The following is a 16,843-nucleotide window of genomic DNA, read 5'->3' as shown; positions in this document are numbered from 1 at the left end:
TACATGGAACACAAATAGCCCTGTACTTATTTTCTCTCTGTTTAAGCTGAAGTAAGGCAACCAGTGAGTTTTCTGAATGACAGAAAAACAACTATATTTGCTAAATAATAATAATAATAATAATAAGAGTAAATGGTGGCTGGGCATGGTGGCTTACGCCTGTAATCCCAACAGTTTGGGAAGACGAGCCGGGCAGATCTCTTGAGGACAAGAGTTCGAGACCAGCCTGACCAACACGGTGAAACCGCATCTCTACTAAAAATACAAAAAATTAGCCAGGTGTGGTGGTGGTGCCTGTAGTCCCAGCTACTTGGGAGGTTGAGGCATGAGAATCGCTTGAACCTGGGAGGCAGAGGTTGCAGTGAGCTGAGATCGTGCCACCCCACTCCAGCCTGGGCAACAGAATGAGACTCTGTCTCAAAAAACAGAAGAGTAAATGGAAGAACACGTGTTTGCAAGGGAGGGTGCTCGGTCCAGAAGTAACCCTGTTCCTTGGGGGTCAAGTGTGCTACAGGTGTGAGGAGTAAGTGGCATTTACTGTGTCCAACTCCCCTCTCTTCAGAGAAGCTGAGAGCCACAGGCAGCTTGTAGCTATCTGCATGTCTGACGTTCCTCCCCAAATCCCTGAAGGCCCAGCTCAGGCCCTGCCAGCCTCATGCTCTGCACAGATGCAGGGGCCTCTCATTCCCTATCAGAAGAGCGCATGCTCCCTTCAACGGTGTCCGCAGCCCAGAGTTAAACATGGTTCCACTCCTGCCAAAGGCTGCTGGTGCACCGGTCTCAGACCATCCCAGAACAGACTGAGGGAACTCGTGACAAGTAGATTTTGGGCTCCTGGTATGTGGTTGCCTAACAGTGCCTACTGTGGTGCCAGGCACAAAGAATGTCTGCAATAGATACTTGTCCAGATGGTTTCAGCCTCTCCTGTCTAAAGGAAAAACTTACCACCCACGGCTTCTTCATGTACCATCTCCCATTTTGGAAAATATGCTTCAAAGTCATTATCTCACAGAACTCCTTAACAGCCTCAGTGACCTGGTTCTTTATTTATTTTTAGTTTATTTATTGTTTTTTGAGATGGAGTCTCACTCTGTTGCTCAGGTTGGACTGCGATCTCAGCTTAGTGGAACCTCTGCCTCCCGGGTTCAAGCAATTCTCCTGTCTCAGTCTCCCAAGTGGCTGGGGTTATAGGCGCTCCCCACCATACCCAGCTAATTTTTGTGTTTTTTTAGTAGAGGTGGGGTTTCTCCATGTTGGTCAGGCTGGTCTTGAACTCCTGACCTCAGGTGATCCGCCCACCTTGGCCTCCCAAAGTGCTGGGATTACAGATGTGAGCCACTACATCTGGCTGGCTTTGTTCTTTTAAAATATCCTTTCCCATGGCTGAAATGTTAAAGCACTGAAATCAACAGCCAAAAGCCATTTATAGAATTGAAATGAAGAGAAGACATAGGAAGTATTTTGTGCATGGCATTTCCTGTGCTGGTCACTTTCACAAACATTAATTTGCTTAATTTCCAGCCAGTCGTGGGAGATGGGTATCATTCCATTTTACAGATAAGGGAACCAAGGTTCAAAAAGTCTAGGTGACTTGAGTGGCACCCACATAGATCTTGAAACTCAGTGAAAGGCAAAGAACTAAGAAACAGTAAATAGAAGCAGTTGCTCAATGATACGAAACTGGAATATAATCTGCAAATATTAATCTGGACTCATTAAATGCACAAATTGTTCCTGTGTGATAACTCCTCAACCCGCCACACAACAAAGGAATTCTTTCTTGCTTGCTCCTAGCTCAGTGAATTCATATAATATCATCTGCCATTTCAATATAGCAAATCCAAACCATTCTTCTTCTTATACACCAGGAACGTATTGAATGGTGTTAAATTCTGAGAATTCAGTAAGGTTTAATATCCTAGCATATCACCGAAGTAGAGAGATTTCTTTGTAATGTAATAAAACACATTATCTATGGTTCAGATTGTCTTCCTGCTGGCTCTGAAGACACACCAAGTTGAAACCTGCTTCTAATTATTACACCTACTCTGTACTGAACGAACCACAAAAAACAATTAGGGATAAACACCTTTCAACATCAGATGCTTGAAATCTTTTACATGTCTACCTTACGTGCCTTGACACATTTGCTGATATGGGTCCCAGACGAAGGGTGTTATTACTCTTAGACTGCAATGAAGGCCACACGGCCCCCTTGCAGGGCTCATGGCCTGACATGATTTGAATCTGCCACCATTAAGACGAAGCCTCAAGACAGACCTCACTAAGACTCAAAAAGGAAGAACGCTGCTTCAGGTTTGCCCTTTAGAGGAAAATAGAGCTTGGGAAAGAAGCACCTGGACATGAGATTGATTTGAGGGCCATCTGTTCCATTCGTGGGGCTCACCTGTTGGGTTTGCAGGAACATCCAGGAGAGTCTTCAACAGCTTCATGTCCTTAATGTTGTGAATATAAATAGACTCTTCTAGGCAGACCAGCAGCCTCTGGAATCACACAGACTTGTCAGTCTACCGAACCGCTCCTTACAGAGGCACTGACCAAATCCCAATCACTCATCTTTCATATGAGTCCTAACTTGATCCTAAGCCTAAAGGAGAATTTTGATGAGGCATTTTGAAGACTGTGTTATGGATGCATGCACAGACACACATCATTATCCACCTGAACAGAGGCATGGAATGCAAGATCTTAAGAAATTTTATTAGAAATTGTTTTTATTTTTCTTTCTTTCTTCCCTCCCTCCCTTCCTCCCCCCTCCCTTCCTTCTCCTCTCTCCTTAGAACAGGCATTCCTGAATCCCTCCCTCCTTTTTTTTGAGACAGTCTCACTCTGTTCTGCAGGCTGGAGTGCAGTGGCACAATCTCAGCCCACTGCAACCTCCACCTCCTGGGTTCAAGCGATTCTCCTGGGTCAGCCTCCTGAGTAGCTGGGACTACATCCATGCACCACCATGCCTGGCTAATTTTTAAAATATTTTTAGTAGAGATGGGATTTCACCATGTTGGCCAGGCTGGTCTCGAACTCCTGACTTCAAGGGATCCACCCACCTCAGCCTCCCAAAGTGCTGAGATTACAGGCCTGAGCCACTGCACCTGGCAGGATTTCTGAACATTTTCTGATCAGCCCCCCTGTGCCATGTAAGACAATTTCACGTACCCTCTCTGGTTTTCATTGCCATCTGACAGGCTGCCTTTCCATCTTTATACTAGAGTTCTCCTTCCTATACAAACGTAGGTTTCTTTGCTTTCTCTCCATCACCAAATCTTAGCTGTTACCCCTTTCCGAATAATTACCAGCTCTAACTTCTTGCTACTCAGACACTCCTCCAGGCCCACTCTTGGGCTGCTATCTACAGCCCTGGCAAAGGGAACAGAAGGGCTTCAGCCCTCATGTGAACACCCCAGCATCCCACATCCCCTTTGGCCCCCTGGGCTCCTCTCTCTGGTGCTGCTCTCCCCACTGCTGTCAGGCCCTTCTCTTCCTCCCCAAATGAAAGCTTGTCAGGTTCAGAGCCTCTTCCCAATGGCTGTGCTCTCGGCTAAGTGAAAGCAGGCCACAGGGTTGATGTGTTGGGTGTTGAAAGGAATATAATGAATAGCCCAGTACAAGGGCAGACGTCGGTGCTGGGGAGGAGGTATCAGGAAGGTGTTTCTGGTCAGGCAGCTCCTTCCACATCTGATCAGCTGCTGACCACCCCTGCACATGGCTGACGTGGCTTCCCCCAGGCCAGTGTTTCTCAGACCTGGATGGGCACCAGAACTGCCCAGGAGCAAGCCCTGGACGCCCCTTGGAGATTCTGGTTTGGCAAGTTTTTAGACTAATTCCCAGGTGATTGTGGCATGCACTGGGGCTTGAGAACCACTGCTCTCAGGCCAGCTCCCTTTATTTCAGGGAACACCCACTGGAAGGGAAGGTGCTAAAAAATACCACACAAAAGAGGCAGGCTCTGCTCCTGGGAAAAGCCTGCCCTGCTGTTCTCCCAGGAGGACTCTCCATGGCTCAGAATGATGAAGGTCATCAGTGTTAACCAAGCAGAAAAATAACATTTAAACACATTTCTCAATTTTTTTTTTGAGACAGGGTCTTGTTCTGTCACCCAGACTGGAGTTCAGTGGTAGGATTACAGCTCACTGTAGCCTCGACCTCCAGGGCTCAATCCATTTTCCCACTCCAGCTTCTGGGGTAGCTGGGACTACAGGTGTGTGCCACCATGCCTGGCTAGCTTTTTGGTTTTTTTTTTTTTTTTTTTTGGGGGGGGGTTTCACTCTTTTTACCCAGGCTGGGGGGCAATGGCGCGATCTCGGCTCACCGCAACCTCCACCTCCTGGGTTCAGGCAATTCTCCTGCCTCAGCCTCCTGAGTAGCTGGGATTACAGGCACGTGCCACCATGCCCAGCTCATTTTTTTGTATTTTTTTAGTAGAGACGGGGTTTCACCATGTTGACCAGGATGGTCTGGATCTCTTGACCTCGTGATCCACCCGCCTCGGCCTCCCAAAGTGCTGGGATTACAGGCTTGAGCCACCGCGCCCGGCCCACTTTTTTGGTATTTTTTTGTAGAGACCGGGGTTTTACTATGTTGTCCAGGCTGCTCTCTACCTCCTGAACTCAAGAGGTCCTCCTGTCTCAGCCTCCCAAAGTGCTGGGATTACAAGTGTGAGCCACTACGCCTGACCCTTTCACAGTTTTACCTAAGGCTTTGTTATACATCTGAGACTGGGGCCTGAGGGTTAAAAAAAAATTCTAACAGGGTCTCAAAATTGGTGACAAATATGAGCATTCCTCCATGAAATATGCTCTGACTTATCCAATCACTGTACCTTTTTCCAGCACGTGCCGTGGTTTGAGCAATGTGGTTCTATGCCTGTTTCTGTTCTGAGGTTTCTGATGTAGTCATGTCCCCTCCCAGCCCCACACCCAGTCCCGGGGATAGCGGGGCCTCGACGTAAGCCTCCCGCAGGAATGGCATCTACATCTCGCCTGTCTGATCTGATCGGCCTCATTTCCCACGAGCTCTAACAGCGCCATCTGCTCTGTGGCCCACTCAGCTGAATTTCAGGTCACCCCTGTGCCGGCTGCAGATAAGACTAAACACAGAGGGAAACGGAGAGAAAACACTGAGAGGGAACGAAGAGGCACTCTGTCTTAGTTCCCGTGAGAGCACACTTCTGGGGTACGCACGATGCTGCTAATTGCTTTCTTAACAATCAGTTTTCAGCCCCCACAGAACCATGGCCTTGCCTTCAACTCATCTCCTTGTCTGCTGCTTTGACTTTCATCTACTTTTCTAGGTTTTATAAGTAATAACTCCTTTTATCAATCACGAAATATTTATAGCAGCTGCCCTAGAACACCACAGATTTGGCCTCAGAGGATTCGATCCAATCAGCCACCATCTGGATAGCAAGGGCCCCTCGGAGCACATGGCAAAAGAACTGCAAAAGTTTGCAAATCTAAATACGCCATACAGCTGGTTTATTGTCTTTATTCCATAAAATATATTTCCTCAGTTCAACAGAAGAGAAATAACATTAACTAAAAATGAAACGTGACAATTCCTGTTTTTCCTTTTTAAAATTTAAAAATTTTTATATTTTATAGAGACAGGGTCTCGCTGTGTCACCCAGGCTAGAGTGCAGTGGCTTGGTCATAGTTCACCGCAGCCTTCAACTCTTGGGCTTAAACAATCCTCCTGCCTCAGCCTCCCAAGTAGCTAGGCTCATGGGCAAGCACCAGCGTGCTCAGCAATTTATTTTTATCTTTGCAGAGACAGATCCCATTATATTGCCCAGGCTGGTCTCAAACTCCTGGGCTCAAGCAGTCCTCCTGCCTTGGCCTCCTGAAATGCTGGGCCTATACAAATCTTTAAATTTTTTTATTTTTATTTATTTATTTTTAGACAATCTCCCTCTGTCACCCAGGCTGGAGTGAAACAGCATGATCTTGGCTCACTGCAACTTCCTCCTCCCAAGTTCAAGTGATTCTACTGCCTCAGCCTCTTGAGTAGCTGGGACTACAGGTACACACCACCATGCCCAACTAATTTTTGTATTTTTAGTAGAGAAGGGGTTTCACCATGTTGGTCAGGCTGGTCTTGAGCTCCTGACCTTGTGATCTGCCCACTTCAGCCTCCTAAAGTGTTGGGATTACAGGCGTGAGCCACTGCTCCGGGTTCTGTTTTTGTTTTTGTTTTTTTTTAAACTGTGCTGCCTGAAGACCTGATGGAGTAGCAGAGTGAGTGCTATAGAACAGGACACACTGCCCTTGCACCTTTTTCATTTCCCAGAGTGGGCAGTCCCACTGGGCACCACAGAACCCCTACCTGGCAAGAGAGGCTGCAGCAGCTGAGTTGCTTAAACTAAAATTTAAGTCCCCAATCTGAAAGTTTTAAGAAAAGCAAACTCCCAATACTTCCCAGACCTGTTTCAAGTCACTCTTGTCGAAGAAGAAACGCTAAAGGAAGGGGCAACTGTTGGATCTTGGTTCCAAGAACTGTTAGCTCTTAGTTCATGGCTTTGCCATGAATTGCTGACAGTTCTTAGTGCACCAATGTTCTTTAGAAGGTGGGGGGAGGAGAACCTCACAGTTAATGAGTATAACATTAAGGAGAGGCTAGCGCCTAAAAGTTAACAGACTCGGACACTCAAATAGCCCTTCCTTGTCCCATTTGTTAATAAATATACCAGACAGAAAGAGAGAAATCATACAAGCAAATACAATAGATGCTGTTTGAGGGTTCTGATCTTTACAGATTATTTGCCTAAACAATCTTAAAAAGATCATCAGGTGCCAAAAACAGATGTTTCAACTTGTATACTGATTACTACTATATGCAAGGATAAAAAGTTTAGTGGCGAAACTTAATCTGCTACCAAGAGATTTCAGAGAAAACACCTGAGTCAAGAATTTCCCCTAAAAGCCTTCAAGTAGAAAACTCTCAAACTGCCTTTCCCTCCTTTGCCAAGAACTTAGGTTTCTTTTCTCTCTTCCTCCTGCTACTCCCCATTTAAAGGTCCCCACTGCTCTTTCTCTAGCTATTTTTCACCGCACTGCTTTAGATGGACTTAAATGGATTTTCATTTGAAAGAGTTGGTCAACTCAAAGAAACAATCCCTTCTCATAAATTTAAAAAACATTTCATTTGTCTCACCTGCTTAAAAAACATATTTAGCACTTAAGAGTTTAGAAACAAAGACAGGAGAAAACATTGTCCTCAATGAATGCAGCAACCTCTCTGGGAATACTTAATTGAATAGATAAATCATGGTCACACAAAGAATCTCTTTGTTTATTTACTTAGTTAATAGTTGCTCAGGAAACAGATATTTATGAGCATGTATCTACCAAGCACAGTCCTCTATCATGTATCTACCAACACGGTCCCTGCTCTCACAGTAATACGGCTGGACCTGGTGGCTCATGCCTGTACTTCCAGCACTCTGGGGGGCCAAGGAGGATCCTTGAGCCCAGGAGTTTGAGATCAGACTGGGCAACATGGGGAAAGCCTGTGATATGGTTCAGATCTATGGTACTTCCCAAATCTCACATCAAATTGTAATCGTCAATGTTGGAGGAGAGGCCTGGTGGGAGGTAATTGGATGGGGGTAGAGTTCTTATGAATGGTTTAGCACCATCCCCCACCTTGGTACTGTAGAGTGAGTGAGTTCTCACAAGATCTGGTTGTTTAAAAGTGGGTAGCACCCCCCTACTGCCAACCCATCTCTTGGTCCTGCTCCGGCCACGTAAAATGCTTGCTCCCGCTTTGCCTTCTGCCAAGAGTAAAAGCTCCCTGAGGGCCTCCCCGGAAGCAGATGCTGCCATGCTTCCTGTACAGCCTGCAGAACCATGACCCAATTCAACCTCTTTTCTTTATAAATTACCCAGTCTCAGGTAGTTCTTCACAGCAAGGTGAGAATAGACTAATATACTCTGTTGCTATTTAAAAAAATACAAAAAAAAAAAATTAGCTGGGCATGGTGGTACACACCTGTAGTCCCAGCTACTCAGGAGATTGAGGTGGGAGGATTGTTTGAATCTGGGAGATGGAGACTGCAGTAAGCCAAGATTGTGCCACTGCACTGCGGCCTGGGCAATAGAGCAAGACCCTGTCTCAAAAAGAAAAATAACAACCAAAAACGAAAACCTGGTAATTCAAAAGGAAATCTGCTAACACCCCCAATACTCACTGAATAAGAGTTTATATTTCAAAAGAGAACATATGACCGGGCGCGGTGGCTTACCAGCTGTAATCCCAGCACTTTGGGAGACCAAGACAGGTGGATCACAAAGTCAGGTGACAGAGACCATCCTGGCCAACATGGTGAAACCCCATCTCTACTAAAAATACAAAAATTAGCTGGGTGTGGTGGCATGTGCCTGTAGTCCCAGCTACTCAGAAGGCTGAGGCAGGAGAATTGCTTGAACCCAGGTTGCAGTGAGCTGAGATCATGCCACTGCACTCTAGCCTGGGCAACAAAGCAAGACTGTGTCTCAAAAAAAAGACAGAGACAGAGAACGTATTGCCTATTTGAGATCGGACTAATCCTTCAACAAAAGAAATGCTAACAAAACAAAACAAAAAAAGTCTTCAAGGGTTAGCTGAGAAAAAGAAAAATGGAACCCAAGGCTTAATAGCGGGCCTTCCAGGAGAGCTGAGGACGTGGTGGGAGAGGGGACATTTTCCTGACCCAGGGAGCCCCCACTTCACTCTCGGGCATCTCCTGCTCAGTGGCATTGCTGCCATCTGCAATGAATGCCATTGTCTAGGGCAAAACTGGAAGAATTGCTCCTCTGGTTTAAGGGGCCCTGTAGTGGCTCATGGAACTGTTCAAGCCAGAGCTCTGACCCATCCCTGTGATGCCTAATCTGCACCCTACGGAGAGGGTGCAGCCTACCCATCAGGGGCCAACATTCTGGAAACATGAGCCAGAGGTCCAGGAAGACCCCACTGCAACAAGCACGTGGAGTAGACTCTGCTTACCATACCCCTGGGACACCAGGCCTGAGCGTTAAAATTCTCTTTAGAATTGGATGCTTGTTTTAAAGACATTGATCTTGGAAGGTGTTCATTTTTTTCTTTGGCTCCCATTAGCAGAAGCTTTGAAACCCTGAGGGATTTCCCCCCACTTACTTGCCGGTTCAGCCTTATGGACAAGATGTTGCTGGAGTAGCTGTAATTACAGATCTCCGTGCCTTTCTTGAAGTGGTACACGTTCATTTGCCGGGGTTTTGTGTGACTGACCACCACCACCAGGCTGCTGGAGAAGAGGCGCTCCACGATGTAGACGTCTGGGATTTCATCTGGGAGGAAAAGCAGCTGGGAGGTTCCAAAGGCTCTCCAGGTCTTGCTGGCTAGGTGCCCTCTCTGAGCTTGCATCTACAGTGATCCACCATACCCCTCACCTTGTCAGGCGAGTTCTAACCCTCTCCCCAGGGAGCACTTTCAGAGTCCTTTCCAAATATCTAAAGTAAACATATCCCAGCATGGTGGTTCAAGCCTGTAATCCCAACACTTTGGGAGGCTGAGGTGGGTGGATCACGAGGTCAGGAGATTGAGACCATCCTGGTTAACACAGTGAAACCCTGTCTCCACCAAAAAAAAAAAAAAAAAAAAAAAAAAAAAAAAAAAAAAAAAAAAAAAAGACAACCAAAAAACAACAACAAAAAATTTAGCCAGGCATGGTGGCACGTGCCTGTAGTCCCAGCTACACAGAAGGCTGAGGCAGGAGAATTGCTTGAACACAGGAGGCGGAGGTTGCAGTGAGCCGAGATCATACCACTGCACTCCAGCCTGGGCAACAGAGCAAGACTCCCATCTCAAAACAAAAACGAAAACAAAAACACACTAGTGTTCTGGCACAGCGGCTCATTCCTATAATCCCAGCACTTTGGGAAGCTGAGGGAGGAGAATCAGTTGAGGCCAGGAGTTCAAGACCAGCCTGATCAACATGGCAAAATCCTATCTTTACTGAAAATATTTTAAAAATTAGCCAAGTGTGGCGGGGCACAGCTAGAATCCCAGCTACCTGGGAGGCTGACGTATGAGAATCACCTGAGCCCAGGAGGTGGCGGTTGCAGTGAGCCAAGATCATGTCATTGCATTCCAGCCTGGGCAATAGAGTGAGTTTCCATCTCAAGAAAAGAAAAAGAAAACACTAGTGGCTAGACTGCAAAGTCAGAGTTTCCAGAGCTGCCTCTGATGCTGTCTGCATGGAAGAATCTCCGCTCCAGACCCTAGGGCTCCACTGTTTGCTGTCAAACATGTTTGGAAGGTTTGAACAATCTTCATCTACCCTTTCCCTGAGAGACTTCCAAGGAGTGACTTCTCAGTTGAGAATCTCTGCTTCAGAATTCTCCTAGTCTTGCTAGAGGGGTGTGGATATGGGAGGGGACAGTAACAGAGTTAAATCTGTATTCCTCCCCACACCCCATCTTGCTGTGCTCCCCAGATCTCCTTCCTGCTGACAACAATCTGGACATCAGTATTATGATGAGTAGAGTACTTCTGTACTCTGGAAGAAGCAAACTAATGACCCTCCTGAGCACAAAGGTTACAGCCTTGGTGTCTTTCTGAGCATGTTCTTTTCAAATGTGTGCCTTTCTTGCACTTGGACAAAGCCCACAAGGAACAATGTGGGACAGATACAGAGCGAAAAATTCACAAAAATGGTATAATAAAAATAACATCTTATGGCTGGGCACAATGGCTCACGCCTGTAATCCTAGCACTTTTGGAGGCCAAGGTGGGTGGATTGCCTGAGCTCAGGAGTTTGAAACCAGCCTGGGCAACACAGTGAAATCTCAACTCTACTAAAATAGAAAATAAATGAGCCATGTGTAGCGATGTGCACCTCTAGTCCCAGCTACTTGGGAGGCTGAGGCAGGAGAATTGCTTGACCCTGGGAGGCAGAGGTTGCAGTGAGCTGAGATTGCACCCCTGTACTTCAGCCTAGGTGACGAAGCAAGACTCTATCTCAAAAAAAAAAAAAAAAATCTGACAAATAAAGTAGGAGACCAAAATATTATTTATTAAACCACTTTCTTTCCAGGAAACCGAAAGGTTGTATATTTTTCACTATTATGATGGCATAAACTATCGCCCTGAGAAAATAAGGAAGTCACATTTTTAGTAAATTATTTACAATGTTCACTAGATGTTCTTCAACACCATTGACATGAACTATGTAAACAGGATGGTGTTGCCTTCTTCAAACAAATACTTCCATGACTGAATGAATGTTATCAGTATCTTACAGTGCCAACATAATGGCAAAAATAAGTCACAAGTGGCTGAGTGTGATGGCTCACACCTGTAATCCCAGGACTTTGGGAGGTCAAAGTGGGCAGATCACATGAGGTCAGGAGTTGGAGACAAGCCTGGACAAAATGGTGAAACCTTGTCTCTACTAAAACTACAAAAATTAGCCAGGTATGGTGGTGGACACCTGTAATCCCAGCTACTCAGGAGGTGGAGGTTGGAGAGAGCCAAGATTGTGCTACTGCATTCCAGCCTGGGTGACACAGCAAGACTCTGTCTCCAAAAAAAAAAAAAAAAAAAAAAAAAAGTCACAAGTGACCTTCAGGTTTGACAATTATAAAAATTAACAACTGTGCATATATATGTGAAAAAGTCTCAATCATATGATTTCACACAATAATTTCTTCATATAAAATGAAAATGTTACTTAAACTATTGCCAGATCTTACTAAGTGCTTGTGGTTTTAAAGCAAGTGGTGGCAATGATTTCTATTTAAATCTGAAAAGTCTTGACTCCGTGAGGTTGATGGTTAAGGAAGGGAAAAATAGGCAGCTTCGTAGCACCACAGATTAAAGTCAGGAGGGAGGCTCTGGTTCTCCTGCAGATCCTGAGGTCTCTCTCATACACACTTACTGCTTCCATGGACTTGATCCAGATGCTCCACAGAACTCAGAGAAAACAGCTTATACCCGGCTTTAGTTCCAATTGCTAGGGATCTGTGGAGGATAATAACAGTGTGGGAATGACAATAGGTATTCTAACAGCAGATCTATCTGAAAATAGATACCCTTTGCCCCCTAGCTTCAGGGGTACAGGTAAACTAGCCTCTGCACGAGCTTAGATCCTTGATAACATCCTAAATGGTGACACATGCCTTGACAGGCAGAAATAGTAAAAGAAAAGAAAAAAAAAAGTCAAAAGCAACTTAAAAAAAAAAAGTCAAATAGCCAAGGGACATGAAATTACATAAGCTCTGTCATCCAACAAAATGTCAAATCTACCAGACATGTTTTTCCAGCGGGGCAGATAATAGGAAAAATGGAATGTTTAAGAATATTCATGATAGCTCAAACCTTTACTTCCAACATAATGAGAGTATCTTCTTGATGTCTGAGAGACATTTGACCAGGTAAATCATTTTTTCTTTCCTTCATAACTGTATTTGTTTGTTGCTTATAAGAAGAAATACGGTTTTCTTTTTTTTTGAGATGGAGTCTCACTCTGTCACTCGGGCTGGAGTGCAGTGGTGCCATCATGGCTCACTGCAACTTCTGCCTCCTGAGTTCAAGGGATCCTCCTGCCTCAGCCTCCCAAACATCTGGGATTATAGGCGTGTACCACCACACCTGGATAATTTTTGTATTTTTAGTAGAAACAGGTTTCACCATGTTGACCAGGCTGGTCTCAAATTCCTGGCCTCAAGTAATCCACCTGCCTCGGCCTCCCAAAGTGCTGGGATTACAGGCGTGAGCCACCATGCCCAGCCTGAGAAATATACTTTCATAGTAGGCATAGTAAGTAAAATTTAAGAGATGCTTCCTTTCATCAGTTTCCAGGAAACTGTTCCAATACTTTACACCAGTAGCTCTCACTCCTGGATGTACATTAAACTCAATTGGGAAGTTTAATTGGATTTTAAGTTCAAGTACTCGAATGAGCAGCCAAAGCTGGAGAACTCTGCTTTCTACTATGTCCTACAAAGCAATCATCACAACCAACAAACAAAATAAAAACTAAAGATTTATCTGGGACAATCAAAGTGCCTTTTAAAAAAATCTGGTTTTCTTAATTTTTCATTTTTCAATGAGGAGATAAAGACAAGTTGTAAATCCTGAGTTTCTTGGCCTTGTATTGAAAGTAAACATCAAAGTCAACTTTGTTCAGCAGCTGGGAATCCCCACCCAGCTCTTTCCAGCTGTGCCCTCCCCTCCACACCTAAGTGATGAACAGAATCTGACCTGGAGCCCACTCACAGAAGTGTGCTTCCCTGGAAACCCACCTTGGAAAAAATGGGGTGTCAGAGCTGAAATGGACCTTAAAATGGTTTAGTCCACCCTCCTCATTTAAAACAAATACATGCCAAGGTGAGACTCATTCTTTACAGGGAGGTGTATACTAAAATAAGCAACTTACTGCTACAAGCCTGGATGGCTGAGGCTCTTGTTTCACTAGTCTAAAAAAGAGAAGGTCACATGATTTTCCCTGGAATTTTTTTTTCCCCACCCAAACATTTCTTCTTCCCTGAGACTCAGGGATAGGGCAATTACAGTAAACTTTTAATCAGCAAGGTAGCTGGTGATGTCTCGTAGCCCTCCAACCTGCTAAGCAGCTAAATTGGTGGGTTAGACACTTGCAGCTGTGCCCTTAGAACTGGCATTTCGTAGCTAGACTGAGGTATTAATGATGACAAACAGCAACTGGAAAAGTAAGCCCAGAACATCTTAAAACTTCAAAATGTATTTTGTAGTGATTATTATTTTTAAACTTTCTTCACATAAACCTCTTCACGTAAGTAAAGATGTGTTTGGCTGCAAATTGAGGTTTGTAAAGCTTACAAGTAAGGAAAGAAATCCTGTAACTAGAGTCTTATAACATTAACGCAAAATGATAGCAATTTAATTTTCAAACATAAGCCTTCTCCTGGACCAGAAGAATTCTACATATGAGAAAATCACAGAGTGATGTTTTATGTGATGTTTTAGATGATTGATCAGTGGCCACAAAATACTCTGAATCAAGGGAGTTAGACTTAGACCTTATTTCACCCATAAAGTCTTTCTGTAGAAACAAAATTCTAATCACTACTCATGGAAACAGAGTTTGGGACAAATACTTATCACTAATCAAATTTAAAATGTACCCAAAGTAGGCCGGGTGTGGTGGCTCATGCCTGCAATCCCAGCATTTTGGGAGGCCGAAGTGGGCAGATCACTTGAGGCCAGGAGTTTGAGAACAGCCTGGGCAACTTGGCAGGCCCCTGTCTCTACTAAAAAATACAAAAAAATTAGCTGGGCATGGTGGTGCATGTTTGTAATCCCAGCTACTCACAAGGATGAGACAGGAGAATCATTTGAACCCTGGGAGGCAGAGGCTGCACTGAGCCAAGATGGTGCCACTGCACTCAAGCCTGGGTGACACCGAGATTCTGTCCAAAAAAAAAAAAAAAAGTACCCAAAGTGTATAGCACAGTGCCAAGCATGAAGTATGAGTGTAGGAGATGGGTAAGGGTTTGCTGTTTTTAACCCACCTTCTTCAGAAATACTAGATCCTGAATTCAGCCTGCATTTATAGAAGAAGACATAGCAATACACCTAAATGTATTCAGCAAGAGGCTTGGCTTATTTTAAAACCCAGTGTCATACCCTCTGTGGCTCAAAGCAACTGACTGTGACAAGAAATTTTATTTATAGGCAAGGCAGAGCTGCCCAGCACAGCCTTCATCCAAGAAAATAAAACTAACAGTAGGGAGTAAGGAAATTAACTTTCAAAGCACCCTACAGTTTTGAAAATAACATTCTTATTCAATTGCTGTAGAAACCTGGGACTTTGCATAATTTAATGACTAGAGTATAAATTAACACCCCCCCCCCCCGTTTTTTTTCAAATCTAGTAATGTTACAAAGCAGAATTTAGAACATTTACTACTTATAAGCAAACTAACTCTCCTTCTTAACTTGTGTTCAATTGGGAAGGAAAACATCACCCAGGCATTTCAACAGCCATACCCACTTGCAAAATGTTTCTTACAAAACATCAGGATTTTATCTATACCAGCATTTTTGTAAACTGCAGGTCCCAACTCATGAGTGGATCCTAAAAGGCAATTCAGTGAGTCACTTTTTCTAAGCAGCTTAGAAAAAAAAGACACATTCACTATTTTGTGAATAGTATATGTGTTATGGGTATTGGGTAATGTTACAATATGTACAACCACAGCAATAAGAAATTGCAACATCAAGAAAAACTTGAAAGTCACTCAAATAACCAAGCTGTAGAGCTACTCGATTACATGATCACACATACGGTTTTTTCAAACAAAGGCATATTGTTCAGCACTGGGTGTTTTTAAACAGAAACACAAAGGGAATGGAAGTCAGGGTGGCTAATGGTACATGATGGCCTTAATTACACCACTGAAGGATCAATATTAGCATTGCTCAGTCACCAGCAGCCAAGGCACAGAAACTGGTACAGCAGGAAGTGGGAAACTGGGAAGCGGTCATCCCCGCCTGATGCTCAGGGTGCACATTCCAAAAAGATGATTCCATATGGTTCCCGGGGCTCACTTCCAGGGAAAAAAGGAAAGAAACAGGCGTTTGCCTCTAAGACACAGAATCCTGCAGATGCCTGAAACACACTTTAGCAAGTCCCAGCTCCCTCTCAAAGCCCAAATGTGAACATCAAAGTAAAACATTAAAAATCCACTCAAAAACAACAGGGCGGAGCTCCTGTTTCCTGGAGAGAAAGCAGTCTGCGCCCTGGAAAGGACTCTTGGACTCCGAGAAGGAGGTCCTGCCTGGCTGGGTGGGCTATGTGAAAACAGCCAAAGAAATCCAAAGGTTTCTTCCATCCAGAGCGGGCAGGCAAAATGCCCTGTGCCTGGGCTGGGACAGGGGCTGGCCTGGCCGCAGGGATAGGCTGCCTCTTTGTCCGAGGCCCTGCCCAGATGCCACGTTGAGATGCTCAAGGACAAATGGGAAAGTTTTCCTGTACTCACATCTTCCTGGGCCCCAACTACAGAGTCCTGGGTCAACTTGCAACTTCCTCTCCCTTCTCATCTCTTTGTTTTGGCCACTGTCTCTCTTCCCCAGACACTCACTTTGGTCACTGGCTTTCCCACCGCCCTGCTCCCCGCGTATTCCGTGGCCTCCACAGCCCAACTCCCTTTGGGAACCCCCTGCTTTCACCCTTGGCCCAGGCTCCTGGCTCTCGGGGGACACTTGGGGTGGGGTGGGGCAAACCCCACTGCAGGGGTACAGAGTTGACCCCAACGCGTCCACCGCAGCCACCGGCCATCCCGCCGAGGCCCCCTCGAGGCGCAGGCCACAAGCTGCGCTCAGGACGACCCCTCTGGTCCTGACACTCTGTCCCCACCTCCCTAGCAGGGGTCTCGTCGCTGCTTACGTGCAGTCCTGGTTGAATGAGAAGCAGCTGAGCGCAGACTCGACCCCACCCGGGGGAGAGCCCGCGGCCTCGGCCTCCATCGGGGGCTCGGCCCGGGAAGCTGCAGCTCGGAGCCGGCGACAGCCACCTCAGCAGCCCGCCGGCGCCGGCTCCACGGGCCGGGCCGCGGGTCCTGCCCGCCCCTTCCCCGCCCCTTCCTCGCCCTGGCTCGGGCTTCGCCCCGCCCCTCCTCGCCTTTCCAGCGGGTCCCGAGGACCCGAGCAGCTGACAGGGCGGGGCTCCTGCCTCCGGCCACCATTGGCCACAAGCCCAAGCCGCGGTGGGCGGACACTGCCCCCTTGGCCAATCCACGGCTGCTGTGGGCGGACCCGCCTGACTGGCGACCCGCCCCTGGCTTCGTAACGTGGCTTTCCATTGGATAAAGCCACGTGACACAATGGC

At 45.9% G+C, this 16,843-nt stretch overlaps 1 protein-coding gene across 3 annotated transcripts in view; it reads right to left on the bottom strand.

Annotated features, from left to right (window-relative positions):
* The window catches only part of WIPI1 (WD repeat domain, phosphoinositide interacting 1), a 39,492-nt gene extending 22,913 nt beyond the window's left edge, over nt 1-16,579 (bottom strand). Inside the window, exons 1-4 of one of the 3 annotated variants that reach the window (XM_032241915.1) lie at nt 16,403-16,578; nt 11,912-11,994; nt 9,151-9,320; nt 2,408-2,504 (exon numbers count right to left, since the gene is read on the bottom strand). In XM_032241915.1, the coding sequence (XP_032097806.1) occupies nt 2,408-2,504; nt 9,151-9,320; nt 11,912-11,994; nt 16,403-16,482 (430 nt within the window). In that variant the 5' untranslated portion in view covers nt 16,483-16,578. Of the gene's footprint in view, nt 1-2,407; nt 2,505-9,150; nt 9,321-11,911; nt 11,995-16,402 lie in introns of all 3 variants that reach the window. The other 2 variants (XM_032241914.1, XM_032241916.1) reach the window with 2 other exon arrangements.
* Nucleotides 16,580-16,843: the final 264 nt, after the last annotated feature.

This window comes from Sapajus apella, unplaced genomic scaffold (genome assembly GCF_009761245.1).
Source record: "Sapajus apella isolate SASKATOON/1434 unplaced genomic scaffold, GSC_monkey_1.0 scaffold48, whole genome shotgun sequence".
Classification (NCBI taxonomy): Eukaryota; Metazoa; Chordata; class Mammalia; order Primates; family Cebidae; genus Sapajus; species Sapajus apella.
The sequence above is the reverse complement of the archived record's forward strand: the minus strand, read 5'-3'. Positions and strand labels throughout refer to the sequence as shown.